At 42.9% G+C, this 12,362-nt stretch overlaps 1 protein-coding gene across 3 annotated transcripts in view; it reads left to right on the forward strand.

Moving 5' to 3' along the window:
- Positions 1–11,528, forward strand: part of TFRC (transferrin receptor) — a 32,615-nt gene extending 21,087 nt beyond the window's left edge. For all 3 annotated transcript variants that reach the window (XM_008009680.3, XM_073023790.1, XM_073023789.1), the window contains exons 14-19: positions 1,250–1,317; positions 2,659–2,717; positions 2,923–3,004; positions 5,492–5,713; positions 7,067–7,207; positions 8,628–11,528. In XM_008009680.3, coding sequence (XP_008007871.3) covers positions 1,250–1,317; positions 2,659–2,717; positions 2,923–3,004; positions 5,492–5,713; positions 7,067–7,207; positions 8,628–8,870 — 815 coding nt within the window. In that variant the 3' untranslated portion in view covers positions 8,871–11,528. The remainder of the gene's footprint in view (positions 1–1,249; positions 1,318–2,658; positions 2,718–2,922; positions 3,005–5,491; positions 5,714–7,066; positions 7,208–8,627) is intronic.
- Positions 11,529–12,362: the final 834 nt, after the last annotated feature.

Here is a 12,362-nt window from a genome sequence, read left to right on the forward strand (position 1 = left end):
TCAGGTCCACCCCAGACCTTTGAGTCAGAAATGGGAGTGTTGGTCTAAAAACTGGGCTTTTTTGGCTGGGCATGGTGGCGCACGCCTGTAATCCCAGCACTTGGGGAGGCCAAGGCAGGCGGATCACCTGAGGTCAGGAGTTCGAGACCAGCCTGGCCAACATGGTGAAACCCCATCTCTACTAAAAATACAAAAATTAGCCGGGCATGGTAATCCCAGCTACTCAGGAGGCTGAGGCAGGAGAATCACTTAAACCCGGGAGGCAGAGGTTGCAGTGAGCCGAGTTGGTGCCTTTGCACTCCAGCCTGGGTGACAGAGCGAGACTCCATCTCAAAGAAACAAACAAAAAAACTGGGCTTTTTTTTTGGGCAACCCTTGGGGAATAAAAACTTACTATTTTCTTAAGGACAAAGTATCCTGAAGCAAAGAAACCCAAACAAATAAAAAACTTTAACAAGCATTCCAGGTAATTCTGATGCACTAAAGTTTTAGGACCATAAGTCTGGACTATTTTGAGGTGAGAAGAAACTAAACTATGCCATATAGAATGGTACTTAGAGAGTAATTCACATCCTATTATGTTGTGGCATCACTGATAGAAATATTGGATAATCCAACTTCTAGAAGAGTTTGAATGTTCACTGGCAGCAGAAAATTGACAGAGTTTGAGTGTTATTTAAAGTGCAGATTACATTCAACAGGAATGGGGTAAAAAAGAAAGTGCAGATGTAGCTGATGAACTGAGAATAGTGAAATGTCTACATGGGGGAAAAAAGGAAAGAGTTACAATTAAGCCTCTAGGTTAGTTATTTCCCTGTTGTATGTTTGCAGCAGAATGTGCTGAGTATAGCAAGCATGTTGTAGCTCTAACCTGGGTGAACCAGAAAGTTAAATGTGAAACTGCTAATGGGGGAGGCTGCACATGTGTGGGGGCAGTGGATTTATGGGACCTCTAGGTACCTTTATCTTAATTTTGCTGCTGAACCTAAAACTGCTGATATTTTTAAAAAGATCACTAGGATTAAAGTATGCAAACTCAAGGAGTAGTAAGAGCCTCACTTGAGTCAAATTATCATAGTTGCTAAAGAACTTGATACCAAAATTACTTTTGTCTACTTGATGAATAGGATAGCTGTTGCGTAGGGCCACTGATCTAGATTACTGTCTTATTTGTCAAGTACTTGTAGAAGTAGCAGTGAGAAAATGACTGGAGTGGAGAAGGGGCAATGATAAAATAATTTCTTTTCAGGTACCAGCAACTTCAAGGTTTCTGCCAGCCCATTGTTGTATACGCTTATTGAGAAAACAATGCAAGATGTGAGTATATACCTCGTTACAAAAATGTATGATTTAATTTTTTGTTGAATCGACCTGAGATAAAAAACACTGATATGTAAAACCATAGTCAGTAACAAAAACTAGGAATTGAGAATAAATTCTATAGCAGCATTATTAAAGAGATACTTGCCTGTTGAACCGTATGAGATGAGGAGGTATATGAAGGGCTGCAATCTCAAAAAATATGTCGTCTCTTTAGGAATATATAACAAAATGCCATGAGGCCTGAGCTGTAGTGCAGGTGCCCACAGGGGATTGTCTGTAGAGTCACAATGCTAAGGAAGGCTGAAATCAACTTGAACTATACTTTGAGAAAGCCGTACGAAATATTCATTGAATAAAGAATTACCACAGTTTTGAGTGAGGGAACAGCATATGAAAGAAGACATTTGCTTAATGGGATTAGAGGCTGTGTATTGGAGTGAGTCAAGTTAGAGACAGGTCAGATAGCAGATATTGGCTTTGATCCCAAGGGATACTAGGGATTATAGGATCTCAAGCAAGGCAATAATGAATTTACCAGTTAGGTTGGTGGCATAAGATGCACTAGAAGGAAGAAACCAGAAACAAGATAGGCATATTATGGAGCCTAAAGAGGGCTTTTACAATTGTGGGTATGCCACCGTGGTTTTTTGGGTGCTTTTTTTTTTTGAGACGGAGTCTCCCTCTGTTGCGCAGGCTGGGGTGTAGTGGAGCAATCCTGGCTCACTGCAGCTTCCGCCTCCTGGGTTCAAGTGATTCTCCTGCCACAGCCTCCCGAGTAGCTGGAATTACAGGCATCCACCACCACACCTGGCTAATGTTTGTATTTTTAGTAGAGACGGGGTTTCACCATGTTGGCCGGGATGGTCTCCATCTCTTGACCATGTGATCATCCCACTCGGCCTCCCAAAGTGCTGGGATTACAGGCGTGAGCCACTGTGCCCGGCCTATTTTTTTTTTTTTTTTTTTAAGAGACAGGGTCTTGCTCTGTTGCCCAGGCTGGTCTCAAACTTCTGGGCTCAAGTGATCTCCCACCTTGGCCTCCCAAAGTGTTGGGATTGCAGGTGTGAACTACCCCACCTGGCCTAGGCCCACTTTTAAGATGTTAATTAAGAAGGAAACATTTTTTCCTAACCATAACTAAAGGAACTGAAAACATGAGCCTAGTTAGTAATAACTTAAAATTGAGATTGTTTTAATTATCATAAATAATTTCTCTTCAAGAAGATATAATACAAGTTTTCTATTTATAAATTTTTATAGAGTAGCATGTTAGTGACTAGCCTGAATAAATAAGTTCCAAAAGGTTAGTTTTAATGATAATTGCTTATCTTACAGGTGAAACATCCGGTTACTGGGCGATCTCTATATCAGGACAGCAACTGGGCCAGCAAAGTGTAAGTTGAGAAAAGTGAATGAACAAACTAATAGAAAAGCAGAGATTCTGCCTCCTGTGTCAGGTAGAATCCAAATCTGTCCTTGCATTGAGCTTACTTACACCTAAAGATACTCAACTAAAGAATTTATTTTGGATGTGAGGACTAGCATGATAGAAAGTCTTCTTTAGAAAACTTTCTAAAGACACATTCTTTCTTCTTGCAGTGAGAAACTCACTTTAGACAATGCTGCTTTCCCTTTCCTTGCGTATTCTGGAATCCCAGCAGTTTCTTTCTGTTTTTGTGAGGTAAGTCTGAGGAACCCAAAACCAAAAGCATTCCATCAGTTCATTTAAATGACAAATGGAGAGAGGCTCTCTAAAAGGAAATGATCTTTATTTGGGAATGGGAAAGTACATGGGAATGTGCTTTATTCAGAGAGGTAAAGGAAAGCAAGTTTTTAAAGGACAAATGACAAGATTACATAATTATTTTGAGGTAATTATTCTTGACTACCAAGATCAGTCAAGGTTTACAGGCAGTTGCTTGGCAGATTTTCTCACAAGAGAATTTTTTTGGTGCAAGGTGGCAGTGGCCTATGTGTAAGGTTGTAGTTTTCGTAAAAAGGAAAACAAAAACCCTTAGTCCTTGTTATCAGACATAGAAGGGTGAGACCCTTCTCTTCAGGGTTGCATTTTTGTTAACACTAGTGACTCCATTTTACTTTTGCACGTATCTTAGTTGTTGGGGTTTTTTTGTTTGTTTTTTTGACAATGATGTCTTGCTGTGTCACCAAGGCTGGGGTACAGTGGCCCAATCATGGCTCACTGCAGCCTCAAGCCGTCTTCCCCCTTCAGCCTCCAAACCGTTCGGATTATAGGCAAGAGCTACTTACTACACCTGGCCATGGATCTTCTTGTGTCAACTTTGAGACCAAGTTTACTGGAGTGCTTAAAATGTTTTAAGAAGTTATACACAAGTGCCGGACGTGATAGCTCACGTCTGTAATCCTGTAGCAGGACCAGCCGCAGACAAAACCCCCCAGACACTGAGTTAAAGAAGGAAGAACTTTATTGGGCCGGAAGCTTTGGCAAGACTCACGTCTCCAAAAACTGAGCTCCCTGAGTGAGCAATTCTGTCCCTTTTAAGGGCTCACCAACTCTAAGGGGGTCGGCGTGAGAGGGTCGTGATTGATCAAGCAGTGGGTACGTGACTGGGGGCTGCATGTGCTGGTAATTTGAACAGAACAGGACAGGGATTTTCACAATGCTTTTCCATACAATGTCTGGAATCTATAGATAACCCGTTAGGTCAGGGGTCGATCTTTAGGCCCAGGGTGCGGCGCTGGGCTGTCTGCCTTTGCCTTTTAGTTTCTACTTCTTTCTTTGAAGGCAGAAATTGGGCATAAGACAATATGGGGGTGGTCTCCTCCCTTAATCCCAGCACTTTGGGAGGCCAAGGCAGGCAGATCACGAGGTCAGGAGTTTGAGACTAGCCTGACCAAAATGTTGAAACCCTGTCTCTGCTAAAATTACAAAAAAATTAGTCGGATGTGGTGGTGGGCACCTGTAAGCCCACTACTCAGGAGGCTGAGGCAGGAGAATGGCTTGAACTGGGGAGGTGGAGGTTGCAGTGAGCTGAGATGGAGCCACTGCACTCCAGCTTGGGCGACAGAGCGAGACCCTGTCTCAAAAAAGAAGTTATACACATGTAATTATTGCATGTTCCTTCATTATCAGTTTTAATATAGACTTGTTAATCTCAATTAGCTTAATTAGCATTTGAGTTTATTGCTAAAACTTCTTTAAGTATGAGTTTTAATAGTGTGGTGGGTCACACCTGTAATCCCAGCATTTGGGAGGCCAAGGTGGGTGGATCATTTGAGGTCAGGAGTTGAAGACCACCCTGGCCAACGTGGTGAAACCCCATCTCTACTAAAAATACAAAAAAATTAGCTAGGTGTGGTGGCTCATGCCTATAATCCCAGCTACTCAGGAGGCTGAGGTGGAAGAATCGCTTGAACCCAGGCGGCAGAAGTTGCAGTGAGCCGAGATCGCGCCACTGCACTCCAGCCTGGGCGACAGAGCAGGACTCTGTCTAACAACAACAAAAAAACGAGGCTGATTTTCTTGAGTGATTGAGCAGTGGCCTGCCTATTGGACAGTCCAGCTGAACAGTATTTTCATCAGGCTGGGTGCAATAGCTCACACCTATAATTCCAGCACATTGGGTGGCTGAGGTGGCCAGGAGTGAGACCAGCCTGGGTAACATGCCTAGAGTATATCTCTACAAACGTTTTTTTAATTAAGCTGCCCAGTGGCATCTGTAGTCCCAGCTTCTTGGGAGGCTGAGGCAGGGGGGGTCCCTTGAGCCAGGAGCTCAAGCCTGCAGAGAGCCAGGATTGCGTCAGCACACGCTAGCCTGGGTGACAGAGTGAGACCTCGTCTCAAGGTACATTTCATGTATGTTCTCTTTTTCCATGATAAAGGCCCAAACTTCCCAGAATGAAAAACGTACAGCCTTAAGGAATTTGGTTAGAAATCTATTCAAGGCATATGATACGATAGGACAGGGATTCTGTAGAACCTGGAAGAAAGTCATCACTCTAGGAGTAGGTTAGATTCAGAGAAGTAGCAAGAATGTACTTAAAGCAGCAGATAACGAGATCACATTGGGGTGGGAATGTGTTAGAAGCAGCGGGGAGCTGTAGTAACTTACCTCGATGGGGAAGCCAGAATGTGAGGCTTTTGCTGGTAGACCTCACGTGAGTGCCATAGCCTCGCTTTTTCTTTTAGGACACAGATTATCCTTACTTGGGCACCAGCATGGACACCTATAAGGAACTGGTGGAGAGGATTCCTGAGCTGAACAAAGTGGCACGAGCAGCGGCAGAAGTAGCTGGTCAGTTCGTGATTAAACTGACCCATGATATTGAATTGAACCTGGACTATGAGAGGTACAACAGCCAGCTGCTTTTGTTTTTGAGGGATCTGAACCAGTACAGAGCAGATGTGAAGGTGAGCACTGATTCCAAGTGTGTGTCTACTGCTGAATGTCAAGTAGTTTGAAGTGTGATGTGTTCCTATGTGTTCCTGGTGGGTGGAAGGGTGATTGTAGCCAAAGTACATTTTAAAGTGAACGGAGGCACAGTTTTACATAGAATTTGTACCTTGTTTGACAGAAGTTGGGAGGCTGTGGATCAGAGACCTAGGACAGAGCTCAGCAGTATTTCAGAATCTAGAGCAATGTCAGGTTTTCTGTCACTCATGTCTCCCAGGCAGCCTGTCACAGAATATGACGATCTCAGCAAGGAGTTGGGCTGTGTGCGTTTCAGACATGACATGGATGGAAAGACAGCACAGCTAGTAGGATTCTGTCTCGTATTGATCCTGTGCATCTAAAATTCAAATATTCCATTAAATGAAACTGATAAGCAGGGTGAGGTGGTGCACGCCCGTAGCCCCAGCTACTTCTGCTGAGGCAGGAGAACTACTGGAGCCCAGCCTGGTCGACATAGCAAAATCCCATCTCTAAATAAATTAATAAAATTAATATTGGGCTTCCAGATGGTTTTATGGTACTAGCAGTTTTTTAGATTTTTTAACAGATCTCTTAATTGAAGTAAATCACTGATAACCAAATCTTTTTATGTTTGTCTTTTCTTTTTCTTTCTTTCTTTCTTTTTTTTTTTTTTGGAGAGACAAAGTCTCACTCTCGTCCCCCAGGCAGAAGTGCAATGGTATGATCCCGGCTCACTGAAACCTCCACCTCCCGGGTTCAAGCAATTCTCCTGCCTCAGCTCCCCAAGTAGCTGGGATTACAGGCGTGTGCCACCATGCCTGGATAGTTTTTGTATTTTTAGTAGAGCTGAGGTTTTACCCTGTTGGACAGGCTGGTTTCAAACTCCTGACCTCAGGTGATCCACCCGCCTCAGCCTCCCAAAGTGCTGAGATTACAGGTGTGAGCCACCATGCCTGGCCCCTTATGTCTTTCTTGAAACTAATTGTAACTGTTGAAAATGGAACTTACCAGATGGAGATAACGATCCTGAAGTATATTGAACGACAATGTTTTCCCCTATAGGGAAGTTTTCCCCCAGAAGGAGAATTGAACTGGAAACAATATAGTACATAGGATTGTATAATTATGTTTAAATTCCTAATGAGAATGGTTTTCTTACATGCTGGGCTGAAATAGAGTGTATATCACAGTCTATAGAGCTTGGAACCCTGTGCAAGGTGCTTTTGGAGTCTTGAGCTTAATCTGCCAGTTCCTTTTATCAGAATCTTATTAACCCACGTTAAATTAGAAAGGCACGCAAAAGAGCGTCCTTAGAAACAACTTCTCATAGCGAAGAATGTCTGTTTCAGGAAATGGGCCTGAGCTTGCAGTGGCTGTATTCTGCTCGTGGAGACTTTTTCCGTGCTACTTCCAGACTAACAACAGATTTCAGGAATGCTGAGAAAACGGACAAGTTTGTCATGAAGAAGCTCAATGATCGTGTCATGAGAGTAAGTGAACTTTTGGGAAAGGAGGAACTAAAGTATGTGTAAAATTTAAATGGATAAATCTTCCACTTCCGCAGAGTGGACAAACTCTAGGAGTCTAGAATTCCGTTAAGAAGGGAAGAAGGAGCATTAATGGCTTAGCTGTCATTTTCTATTTCTGCTAATTCAGACCTTGGCCAAACCTAGTCTTCTTGGAAGAGACTTGCTGTAAACCTTCCGGGTATACTCCAGTGGGGAAAAGAATCTGAACACATTTAAAGTTTTCTTTCCTTTGTAAAATGAATCAGTTTCCTTTAAACTTTTTATTTATTTATTTATTTATTTTTGAGACGGAGTTTCACTGTTGTCATCCAGGCTGGAGTGCAACGGCACAATCTCGGCTCACTGCACCCTCTGCCTCCTGGGTTCAAGTGATTCTCCTGCCTCAGCCTCCCGAGTAGCTGTGATTACAGGTGCCCACCACTACGCCTGGCTCATTTTTTGTATTTTTAGTAGAAACGGAGTTTCACCATGTTAGCCAGGCCAGTCTTTTTTTTTTTTTTTTTTTTTTTTTTTTTTTTTTTGAGACGGAGTCTTGCTCTGTAGCCCGGGCTGGACTGCAGTGGCCGGATCTCAGCTCACTGCAAGCTCCGCCTCCCGAGTTTACGCCATTCTCCTGCCTCAGCCTCCGGAGTAGCTGGGACTACAGGCGCCCGCCACCTCGCCCGGCTAGTTTTTTGTATTTTTAGTAGAGACGGGGTTTCACCGTGTTCTCCAGGATGGTCTCGATCTCCTGACCTCGTGATCCGCCCGTCTCGGCCTCCCAAAGTGCTGGGATTACAGGCTTGAGCCACCGCGCCCGGCCGCCAGGCCAGTCTTGAACTCCCAACCTCAGGTGATCACCGGCCTCTGCCTCCCCAAGTGCTGGGATTACAGGCGTGAGCCGCTGTGCCCGGCCCCCTTTACAATTTTAACCTTAGAAGATTAGCATTAGCCTGGTTCCCAGCACTCTGTTTTCCTCACTCTGCTACAGAAAGTCTGATCAGCTGCTGGACTCAGCGGCTCACGCCTGCCATCCCAGCACTGTGGGAGGCCAAGACAAGCAGATCACCTGAGGTCGGGAGTTTAAGACCAGCCTGACCAACATGGAGAAACCCCGTCTCTACTAAAAATACAAAAATCAGTCGGGTGTGGTGGCGGCGCCTGTAATCCCAGCTACTCAGGAGGCTGAGGCAGGAGAATTGCTTGAAGTCAGGAGGTAGAGGTGGCGGTGAGCCGAGATTGTGCTATTGCACTCCAGCCTGGGCAACAGAGAAAGTCTGTCTCAAAAAAAAAATAAAAGAGCAATCAGCATTCCTAATTTGGGAAACTTTACGTTGGAAGTGAACAGTTGTTTTACTACAGAAGTCACAGGACAGTGTAAATTGCCCGTTTTGTTTTGTAGGTGGAGTATTACTTCCTCTCACCCTATGTGTCTCCAAAAGAGTCTCCTTTCCGGCACGTCTTCTGGGGCTCCGGCGCCCACACGCTGTCCGCTTTACTGGAGAACTTGAAACTGCGTAGACAGAATAACAGTGCTTTTAATGAAACGCTGTTCAGAAACCAGCTGGCTCTCACGACTTGGACTATTCAGGGAGCTGCAAATGCCCTTTCTGGTGATGTTTGGGACATTGACAATGAGTTTTAAACGTGATACCCGTAGCTTACGTCAGAACAGCAGGATAGTCTAGTTTCTAGACTCGCGCTGATTGTGCTACGTTTTCAGTAGGGCTTCAAAACCTGATGTTAAAATTCCATCCCATCATCTTGGTACTACTAGATGTCTTTAGGCAGCAGCTTTTAATCCAGGGTAGACAACCTGTCCTTCAAGTTAAAGCGAATAACCACTTAAAAAATGTCCCTGATGGAATATTCCCCTCTCTAGAATCGTAAGTGCTGTGTAATGGTAATTGCCTCTTTCCTGGTGGTGTTAATGAAAATATCAGAAACCAGTTATGTGAACGATCGCTGTGAACCCTAAGGGCTGGTCTCTGCTGAAGGTTGTAAGGGGTCGCTTACTTCGAGTGATCCTCCAACTTCATTTGATGCTGGATAGGAGACACCAGGTCGAAAGACCTTCTCCAAATGAGATCTGAGCCTTTCCATAAGGAACGTAGCTGGTTTCCTCATTCCTGAAAGAAACAGTTAACTTTCCGAAGAGATGGGCTTGTTTTCTTGCCAGTGGGGTCTGAAATGGAGGTCCTTCTGCTGGATCAAATGAGGTTCAACTGTTGATTGCAGGAATAAGGCCTTAATATGTTCACCTCAATGTCATTTATGAAAAGAGGGGACCAGAAGCCAAAGACTTAGCATATTTTCTTTTCCTCTGTCCCTTCCCCATAAGCCTCCATTTAGTTCTTTGTTATTTTTGTTTCTTCCAAAGCACATTGAAAGAGAACCAGTTTCAGGTGTTTAGTTGCAGACTCTGTTTGTCAGACTTCAAAGAATAATACACTGCCAAATTTTGGCCAAAGTGTTAATCTTAGGGGAGAGCTTTCTGTCCTTTTGGCACTGAGATATTTATTGTTTATTTATCAGTGACAGAGTTCACTATAAATGATGTTTTTTTTTTATAGAATATAATTATCGGAAGCAGTGCCTTCCATAATTATGACAGTTATACTGTCGGTTTTTTTAAATAAAAGCAGCATCTGCTAATAAAACTCAACAGATACTGGAAGTTTTGCATTTATGGTCAACACTTAGGGGTTTTAGAAAACAGCCGCAAGCTAAATGTAATTGAATAAAGTTGAAGCTAAGATTTAGAGATGAATTAAATTAAATTAGGGGTTGCTAAGAAGTGAGCACTGACCAGATAAGAATGCTAGTTTTCCTAAATGCAATGAATTGTGACCAAGTTATAAATAAATGTCACTTAAAGGCTGTGGAAGTACTCCTGCACAATTTTATAGCTCAGTTTATCCAAGGTATAACTCTAATTCCCATTTTGCAAAATTTCCAGTACCTTTGTCACACTCCTAACACATTATCGGGAGCAGTGTCTTCCATAATGTATAAAGAACAAGGTAGTTTTTACCTACCACAGGGTCTGTATCGGAGACAGTGGTCTCCATATGTTACACTAAAGGGTGTAAGTAATTATCGGGAACAGTGTTTCCCATAATTTTCTTCATGCAATGACATCTTCAAAGCTTGAAGATCGTTAGTATCTAACATGTATTCCCAACTCCTATAATTCTCTATCTTTTAGTTTTAGTTGCAGAAACATTTTGTGGTCATTAAGCATTTGGTGGGTAAATGCAACCACTGTAAAATGAAATTACTACAAAATTTGAAATCTAACGTGGGTTTTTGTTATCTTTGTGGTTTCTCCAGGTCCTCTACTTAACGGGATAGTAGCATACATTTGTAATGTTTGCTATTGACAAGTCATTTTAACTTTATCACCTTATTTGCATGTTACCTCCTATAAACTTAGTGCGGACAAGTTTTAATCCAGAATTGGCCTTTTGACTTAAAGCAGGGGGACTTTGTATAGGAGGTTTGGGGGGTGTGGGGAGGGAGAGTCCCCAGAAGATCTTTGACACGTCTGCCTACCCATTCGTGGTTATAAATTAAATGTAGGTATGAATAAGTTTGAAGCTACATGAGTGAACCATTGTTATAAACGTGATCAGCTGTTTGTCATAGGGCAGTTTGAAACTGCCTCCTAGGAAGAGGCTCATAGGGGTCTCTTGAGGTTCTTAGTGTAACTTACCTAGATTTACAGCCTCACTAGAATCGTTTCACTACTCACAGTCTCTTTCATCTTCAGTTTTATCTTTAATCTCCTCTTTTATCTTGGACTGACATTTAGTGTAGCTATGTGAAAAGGTCATAGCCGAGATTCCTGGTTTGGGTGTTACGCTTACATACTTAAATGAAAGTGTGTGACATACTCATAGTGTAACACAACATGAATAACGGGCATACATTTTGCAGCAGTCAGTCTCTTCAGAAAATCCTCTTCTATAGTAGGGTTGAGTTACTTCCTATCAAGCCAGTGTGTGGTAACAGGCTCAATATTCCTGAATGAAATACCAGACTAGTGACAAGCTCCTGGTCTTCAGATGTCTTCTCGTTAAGGAAATGGGCCTTTTGGAGGTAAAGGATACAATTAGTGAGTTCTGTCATGCTTCGCTATTCTGGAACTTGCATGACCTTTACTGTGTTAGCTCTTTGAATGTTGTTGAAATTTTAGACTTTCTCTGTAAACAAATGATATGTCCTTATCATTGTATAAAAGCTGTTACGTGCAACAATGTGGAGATTCCTTATCTGATTTAATAAAATACTTAAACACTGAGTTGTCATTTTTTAGATAAATTTTTTAAAAAGAGCAGTTTTAGGCTCATAGCAAAATTAAACAGAATTCCCACATACCCACCGTTTCTGCCACGTACACATCCTCCATGACTGCCAGCACCTTGCACCTCAGCGGCGTGTTTGTTACAGTGGGCAGCCTGCGTGGGCACACCGTTAGCGCCGTCAGCACCATTAGTCTACTGTTTCTATTAGGGTTTGTTCTCCTACGGTTTTTGACAAATGCGTAATACCATTCTAGTACCTTACAGAATAGTTTCATTGCTGTAAATCTTGTGCTCTGCCCATTCATCCATCTCTTCTGTAAGATCCTGGCAACCACAGATCTTACGATATCCATAATTTTACCTCTTCCAGAATGTCATACTGTTGGAATCAGAATACAGCCTTTTCAGGCTGGCCTCTTGCACTAAGCAATAGCATTTGTTTCCTCCATGTCTTCATGATGTGTTACTTCATTTCTTTTTAGCACAGAACAATACTGTGTTGTCTGCAGTTAGCACAGTTTATCTAGCTCACCTACTTACTAAGTAATCTTGTTGCTTCTAAGTTTTGGCAGTTATGAATAAACTGATAAGCACCTGTGTGCATGTTTTTTCTGTGAACCTAGGTCTTCAGCTCTTTAGGTAAATACCAAGGTACATGATTGCCGCTGTCTTCTAAGTGGGCAATCGGCTCACTGCAGCCTCCACCTCCCGGGTTCATGCGATTCTCCTACCTCAGCCTCTGAGTAGCTGGAATTACAGGTGCCCACTACCACGCTTGGCTAATTTTTGTATTTCTAGTAGACATGGGGTTTTCCCATGTTGGCCGGGCT

Source organism: Chlorocebus sabaeus, chromosome 15, assembly GCF_047675955.1.
Source record: "Chlorocebus sabaeus isolate Y175 chromosome 15, mChlSab1.0.hap1, whole genome shotgun sequence".
Lineage (NCBI taxonomy): Eukaryota > Metazoa > Chordata > Mammalia > Primates > Cercopithecidae > Chlorocebus > Chlorocebus sabaeus.